General features: G+C 40.4%; 1 protein-coding gene across 1 annotated transcript in view; it reads left to right on the top strand.

Annotated features, from left to right (window-relative positions):
- Positions 1-7,987, top strand: part of LOC109468197 (collagen alpha-1(I) chain-like) — an 11,106-nt gene that overhangs the window by 2,625 nt on the left and 494 nt on the right. Inside the window, exons 2-5 of the mRNA XM_019766453.1 lie at positions 1,311-1,433; positions 1,807-2,484; positions 5,048-5,293; positions 6,564-6,830. Of these exons, the coding sequence (XP_019622012.1) occupies positions 1,311-1,433; positions 1,807-2,484; positions 5,048-5,293; positions 6,564-6,830 (1,314 nt within the window). The remainder of the gene's footprint in view (positions 1-1,310; positions 1,434-1,806; positions 2,485-5,047; positions 5,294-6,563; positions 6,831-7,987) is intronic.

Genomic DNA, 7,987 nt, shown 5'->3' with positions numbered 1-7,987 from the left:
GTTGGTCATCCTGGGCATCCAACGCAAAGTCCGGGTAACTGGACTGAAATTTTTAAAGTCATTTGAAGCCATTCTTTTGTTTGTGATTTATTTCACGTCGAATATATACGGCTCTATTCGGTCAACAGATGCCTGGTCAGAAGCAGTTAATCTGGCGCTCCTGATGGCTATTTTTCTGCAGTATGGGGACATTCGGCACATGTAGGGCGGTATTAATCTCCAAGCAGATAATTTGGTGGCTGGAAAGACAGTATCAAATTGGCCAGGCAGTATAGAGCCATTTGCCACACAGTTACTATTTGGGAGATTAGGGCGGTAAGCGGTTGTTTAAGGCCTTGTGTGCCAGTAGGGCTTTTGGAGCTTGTGTGAGGACTTAACATGTTTTTATTCCAGACATTCCAGAATTTCAGCGATGGAGTTAGATCTGGGGGACGTATGTAAGAATGAGCTTGCCAGTTCGGTTTTGCATCTTTTGACGTTTTTCTCACTAGTTCCCGATCAGACGCAGATCTATAGTCCCAGACAGAACAAGAGGTCGATGACTTCATATACCTTCGTCATGCATGGGCTTGCGTTATGAGAAATGTGCTGCTGTATATATTTCGACTTTTACTTTACTAGTATGCAAACCAAAGGATGTGTACAGAAACACAAGTTACACGAGTACGGGTATTTTCCAACATAGTCACGATGCTTATGACATAATCAACCCTTACATATTCACTATTAAAATAACTTCAGCTTAAAAAAGAACAGTTACCCCCAAATTAATATAAATAGCAAGAGGCTGAGCGCACATAACAAACCCTATCTCAGCGTTCCGGTTGATACTATAGAAAATACGTCATTACATATCCATTATTTACGTAACTTGAGGCTTAAGAATAAAAACATTAAACATCGTTGTTTTACACATTTTCTAGTGCTATAAAGCTACCTCGATTCATACTGACATTTGGGATGTTAAAGATCAACGTCGTTTTGTCCCCAAAACGTGTTGAAAAACTGCCAACTCCAGGGCGCTGCCGTGGATCGCGGCCATGTTGTTTGTTTACATTCCTTTTAAAGCCTCTTAAAAGCCTTTAAAAAACGGCGCAACTTATTCTCGTGCTGCAATGAGTCGTCGTCGTAAAAGCGAAATAGCGACGCTATTATGTTGAAAGTTATTGAAAATGACATATCTACAGGAGAAATGTTCAGTCATATTTACAGTTTTGGCGAAAAAAAATCTTACATGATATGATCACTTTGACGTATTTGTGAAGAGGGTTAGTGTGAAGGGATCTAATAGGTGAATATTGTTCCTACAGACCAACAAACAGATCCAAGTGATGATGCCGACAAGACAAAATGTTGCAAAAAGCTGTGGATAACCATCGGCATTGCGTTTGCGATCGGCGTGGCCATTGCCGTAATCCTGGCGTATTGTGCAGGTCAGAATTTTTGTGATGTTGTACTAATCTTCCAGTAGATTCGGTGGGGCAAGGGGACTTTATTTTGGTCGCCTATATCCATCGTCCGCCCCACGAATCCTGCCGCAGAACGGAAGGCTTGAAATCTTTCCAATCTAATTGTAAGTCGATTTGTAAGTAGGTGTGAAGTTTTCGGCAGGAGTGTATTACCTCCTGGTTTCTACCCGCACACCGTTGGGCGAACGATGGATACAGTCGACCAACATAAAGTCCCCTGCCCCCATTAAATCTGCTTGGAAATAATTGTTGTACCTTGTTACGTGTAATACTTAAGAGATTCCGTCTCAAATTTGCGACATATTGCATGCTGTTTCTATCTTTTTTAAATTTGCAGCTAAAGGGTTACTTGTGTCTACTGGAGAATCTCTGGGATTTGATCGTCATGCTGGGTTGCATGGGTCTACTGAGTCTCCTGAAGGAAAGGGTTCTGTGGGAATGGATGGTCAGGGTGGGTTATCCGGGTCTACTGGATCTCCTGAAGGAAATGGTTCTGTGGGAATGGATAGTCAGGCTGGGTTACCTGTGTCTGCTGGATCTCCCGAAGGAAATGGTCCTGTGGGGATTGATGTTCAGGCTGGGTTACCTGGGTCTGCTGGGTCTCCTAAAGGGAACAGATCTGGATCAAAGGGCCATATGGTGCTGAGCTGTGGAATACAGTGGGTGATGATGGCAATGGGTGATGAGGCTCAAATAACCTGGTCAATTGGGCCTCCTGTGGAAAAGGGATTTGTGGGAATGGATGGTCAGACTGGGTCTACTGGGTCACCTAAAGGAAAGGGTCCTGAGGGAATGAATGGTCAGGCTGTTTTACATGGGTCTGCTGGGTCTCCTGAAGGAAAGGGTTTTGTGGTAATGGATGGTCAGACTGGGTCTACTGGGTCTCCTGAAGGAAAGGGTCCTGTGGGAATGGATGGTCAGGCTGAGGTAATTGGGTCTACTGGATCGGTGGAAATGGCCGGTGGTGCAATTGTAGCGGCGTCTGGTTCTCAAGAACAAAATGGCCCAAATGAAGGTGAGACTTTTTTGTAATTCTCTCGCAAAGCTGCAACGATAAAGTTGGAATATATCTGTACAAGATAACTCATTAGATTGTGTCACGTATAAATAATAAAAAATGTGCTTATTACATTCATGGAAATGGGGGGTATTGTCTTTGGTCTCTCTGGGACCCAGCAAACTTGAGACACAATAATTGCTCGCGTTTGATGGCAGTTGTTAACAGTCCAAGGTGTTTCATCGCGCATGAATACCCAGTTCATAACGATGTATGCAAAGATAGATAATACTGTCTGATTCAGAAATTAAAAAAAAAAAGATCTATTGGTTGAGATATCATGTTTTTTGCCAACAACCCAACACCGGTTTATTTTCTCAAAATTTTAAAATAAAGGAATTTTTTGCCCGCCTTATTTTTTTCCGACCAATCGCATTAATTAATTTTAGTATTCTGCAGAGGATATTATCAATAAAATTGATATGATATGGCCTAAAGAATTAAAAAAAAAGAAATTCACATCACTAAATGCTAGCATTTAACGTAATATCATTTTTTTTCGTTTTTTTTTCTAAATCTTTATTTGCCGTATGAATTCCGTTCTTAGAGTGCCTGGTGGAGAACAACAAGCGACATGATTGCGGCTGGCCAGGCATTACTCAAACGGAGTGTCATCGCCGAGGATGCTGCTTTAATAACGTACCGTCTAAATCTACCTGGTGTTTTTTCAGGCAAGGTGAGGCGTGTTCTCAGTCATGCCTACCTCCATAAGTCGAGGTGTTTGTGTGTTTCTGTTTTTTTTGTGTGTGTGTGTGTGTGTGTGTGTTTGCTTGTCTTTTGTGACCATAAGTAACGGTAGAATCACACGACACCATGTATTTTGGGGAAATCTGTAACCACAGACTAACAGTAATGCTGTTGAATTTGAGGTCAAAATGGCCTGCCCAAATCAGCCAAAATTTTTAACATTTAGTGACATATGAAAAAGCTAACTATTGGACTATAATCCATTAACTGAGTATAGCCTGTTGTGTCCCAAACCGTGCCTTTCCCAAACCGTGCCTGAGCGGACACAGAGCGGGACACAGCTTGACTGTCCAGAACCGTGCCCGAAAGTGCTGATCGGCGGGACAGGCATTAGGTTTAGGACGAGGCCATCTTGTGTCCAGAACTGTGTGATATCCGAGGCACGGTTCTGGACAATTAGTTTATCTAGACGTTAATTTGCTCCAGTCTGTCGAGGATACGCTTCCAGGCTTGGTGAATAAGCACAGTGTTGTTTCCGGTTCCAGGGCCGTTCTTGGGTCATTTTAATTTCTTGGTTATACTACGTGCTGTCTTGTATGAAGAACCGTCTCAGATGGGACAAGCTTTAAGAAACTGATAGAACCTTATTCATTTTAGTGCATAATAATACATTACACACTGTTTTAACACTACATGTATGCCTAAATCACCTTAGACCAGCTCAAAAAGTAAAAGTACTTTAATACAGAGCAATAACTACACCGATTCCTTCTTATCTTATTCTTGTCCCGACGAAAAAACAAATGTGTCGGCTTAAAACAACAACACGAGAAGGCACCTTCCTCAAAACACTAAGCTCCGCCCCCAAAGCACGGAATGGGACAATGCCCTTGTGTGTCCAGAACTGTGCCCGGTCAGGCACGGTTCGACAGTCCCCGCGTGTCCCAGAATGTAATGTAGATTTGCCCCAAGCACGGTTTGGGACACCCACCGTGTGTCCCAAACCATACCCACAACAGTGCTCTTCCGTTAACACCCATGTGTGGGGACGCCTAAGAAAGAACCCCTAGATTCAAAGGACATTTTCGGAGGAATAGAGCCATGATAGTATCTTAAGTGGTATGTCTTATTTCCGATTATTTTTATTGAGAATAAAGCACTTCGTTACACAAAGCTGCGTTTTATAACATTAGGACCTTATCAAAAATAATGTTTGGTCATTTCTTAATCTATGATTCGTATAAGTTGAATCAACTTTACTCCTTTGCAAATAGATACCATTCAGGAAGTGGATTTGCCAAACTATGACGCCTTACGAGTGTGCCTCGTGTGGGCTGATTTAGCACAAACCATAAATATTAGAAACATGAAATAATCGCACAAATATGTTGGAAGCTGGAAGTAAATCCCAACCTCACAAAGAAAGTCCCTTTCATGTCTTTCGAACCGTAAGATTGGAATTCTAACTTACTTCGCTCCTCATACTTGCCGACGTAATGGCGTTGCATGGCCTACTCATTATTGTTCCCCCATCTTAAACACATTCCACTTGAAATTCAAGATAGCGTTTATATCATGGATAGTAACGTTCTTTTATTCACAACTATTTGTTTTGCATGTGCCGACGTTTCCGTGACCGTCTATCATTTTTATCAAGGCTAATATTGCTGGTTTACTGTATACAGTGATAGACAGGTAACCCGTCATATCAGCCCTGATAAAGATTACAGTCGGTCTTCGAAACTTGAATAAAAGAATCAATCATTTACAGACCTGCATGATGAAATTATTTACGCTCATGATTTTATTCATATTCTTCAATTTCAACCACCAGAAAGTTGCCAGTACGCAGGTGAGGCTTCCTGCATGTACCGAGGAACAGTCTCTGTGACTAACACTGGAAAGACGTGTCAACGCTGGGACAGTCAGACACCTCATGAACACATCAAGACACCTGCTGCCTACCCATCGGCCGGGCTGGAGCAGAACTACTGCCGGAACCCGGACGGCGAACCCGGAGTCTGGTGCTTTACCACGGATCCTAACTCGAGATGGGAGCTGTGTGACGTACCGTCATGTGGTAAGATCTGATTTTATGTGCAAATAAGAATGTGTCGTATAAGTCGGCCTGGTGCTTTTTCAAGCAAGGTGAGCCGTCTTCTCAGTCATGGTCACCTCCATGGAAGTGTTTATGTTTGTGTGTGTGTGTGTTTGTTTGTTCACTTGTGTGTCCATTAGTAGTTAAATATGATAGGATCACATGACGCTACATGTACTAGTCAGGGAAAATTGTGTAATTACTGACTAATAGCATATTGAAGGTTAATGAATTGGGGGTCAAAATGTAGTGTAGAACCGTAAACCAGTCATGACTATGTCAAACATTACCAACAGGAGTACAAGGAAATCAAACTACATTTCCAAACATATTAACCCTAAACAGTATACCTGGGGTCTGCGAGGCCGAGAATAATCTGATATGCATGACCCTGGGACTCAGACGCAATTTTTTAAACAACTTTACAAATAATACTTGTAAGTATTACTCGTTACACAAAGCTGCGTTATATAACATTAGGACCATACCAAAAATAAGATAACCAGTAATATTAGCCCTGATAATGAATTAAGACCTTTATTGTACATTTTTGCCCCACTGGGCTAAGCACAGGTCACATTGTACATATTCGAATACATATTCATATGAATATACATATAACTATTACATGTACATGTATCTATAAATGTTTAATGTATTCTAGTCTTTTCAACTTCTTCTAGCTTCTTAGTAATTGTATAAATGTAAGATGCTGTATGTGTAGTTAGATTTGGATTTTCAAAGGTTAACAGGAATATGATTTTTTTTTTACTTGTTAAGAATCCGAAGTGGGGAAATTTACTTAAATCATGTCCGAAGGATAATGCGTCTTACACTGTCAGATAAAGAACAATCTACGGTGAAATGCACTTCGTCCTCTACTCTATCTAGACTATAAAATTGGCATTTTCTTTGCTCTAGGGGAGTGCAATGTCTTCCTGCTTAAATTTGCAATTTGTGACAACTGATTCTTAGTTTTGTGATGGTGGATCTATGACTTACATTTGCTAATACAAGATATTCTTCTTCGTTATAAGAATGTTTTAATAGTCTGTATAAACTGAGTTTATTCTTTGCATTTGCAATTCTGTTATCGTTGTGCATTTCCGATAATTACAGACGGTCTTCAAAACGTCGGTTCATGCAAAAAATGGTTGTGGACAAAAGAAAGTTACTATTCAATCATTTACCAACCTGATAAAATTATTTATAATAAAATGACGGAGTTTTTATAACGTTTCTGGTTTAATTCATTTCTATTTTAAATTTCATCCACCAGTAAGCTGCCAGTACGCAGATGGGGCATCCTACCGAGGAACAGTCTCTGTGACCAACACAGGCAAGACGTGTCAACGCTGGGACAGTCAGACACCTCATGAACACATCAAGACACCTGCTGCCTACCCATCGGCCGGGCTGGAGCAGAACTACTGCCGGAACCCGGACGGCGAACCCCGAGTCTGGTGCTTTACCACGGATCCTAACTCGAGATGGGAGCTGTGTGACGTACCGTCATGTGGTAAGATCTGCTTTTATGTGCAAATAATAATGTGTCGTATAAGTCCGCCCGGTGCTTTTTCAAGCAAGGTGAGCCGTCTTCTCATTCATGGTCACCTCCATGGAAGTGTTTATGTTTGTGTGTGTGTTTGTTTGTTTGTTTGTTTATTCACTTGTGTGTCCATTAGTAGTTGAATATGATAGGATCACATGACGCTACATGTACTACTCAGGGAAATTGTGTAATCACTGACTAATAGCATATTGAAGGTTAATGAATTGGGGGTCAAAATGTAGTGTAGAACCGTAAACCAGTCATGACTATGTCAAACATTACCAACAGGAGTACAAGGAAATCAAACTACATTTCCAAACATATTAACCCTAAACAGTATACCTGGGGTCTGCGAGGCCGATTATAATCTGATATGCATGACCCTGGGACTCAGACGCAATTTTTTAAACAACTTCACAAATAATACTTGTAAGTATTACTCGTTACACAAAGCTGCGTTATATAACATTAGGACCATACCAAAAATAAGATAACCAGTAATATTAGCCCTGATAATGAATTAAGACCTTTATTGTACATTTTTGCCCCACTGGGCTAAGCACAGGTCACATTATACATATTCGAATACATATTCATATAAATATACATATAACTATTACATGTACATGTAACTATAGATGTCTAATGTATTCTAGTCTTTTCAACTTCTTCTAGCTTCTTAGTAATTGTATAAATGTAAGATGCTGTATGTGCAGTTAGACTTGGATTTTCAAAGGTTAACAGGAATATAATTTTTTTTTACTTTTTAAGAATCCGAAATGTGGAAATTTACTTAAATCATGTCCGAAGGATATGCGTCTAACACTGTCAGATAAAGAACAATCTACGGTGAAATGCACTTCGTCCTCTACTCTATCTAGACTACAAAATTGGCAGTTTCTTTGCTCTAGGGGAGTGCAATGTCTTCCTGCTTCGATTTGCAATTTGTGACAACTGATTCTTAGTTTTGTGATGGTAGATCTATGACGTACATTTGCTAATTTAAGATATTCTTCTTCGTTATAAGAATGTTTTAATAGTCTGTATAAACTGAGTTTATTCTTTACATTTGCAATTCTGGTATCGTTGTGCATTTTGGATAATTACAGACGGTCTTCAAAACG

The sequence above is a fragment of the Branchiostoma belcheri genome, unplaced genomic scaffold (genome assembly GCF_001625305.1).
Source record: "Branchiostoma belcheri isolate BF01 breed outbred unplaced genomic scaffold, Haploidv18h27 scaffold195, whole genome shotgun sequence".
In the NCBI taxonomy this organism is placed as follows: domain Eukaryota; kingdom Metazoa; phylum Chordata; class Leptocardii; order Amphioxiformes; family Branchiostomatidae; genus Branchiostoma; species Branchiostoma belcheri.
The sequence above is the reverse complement of the archived record's forward strand: the minus strand, read 5'-3'. Positions and strand labels throughout refer to the sequence as shown.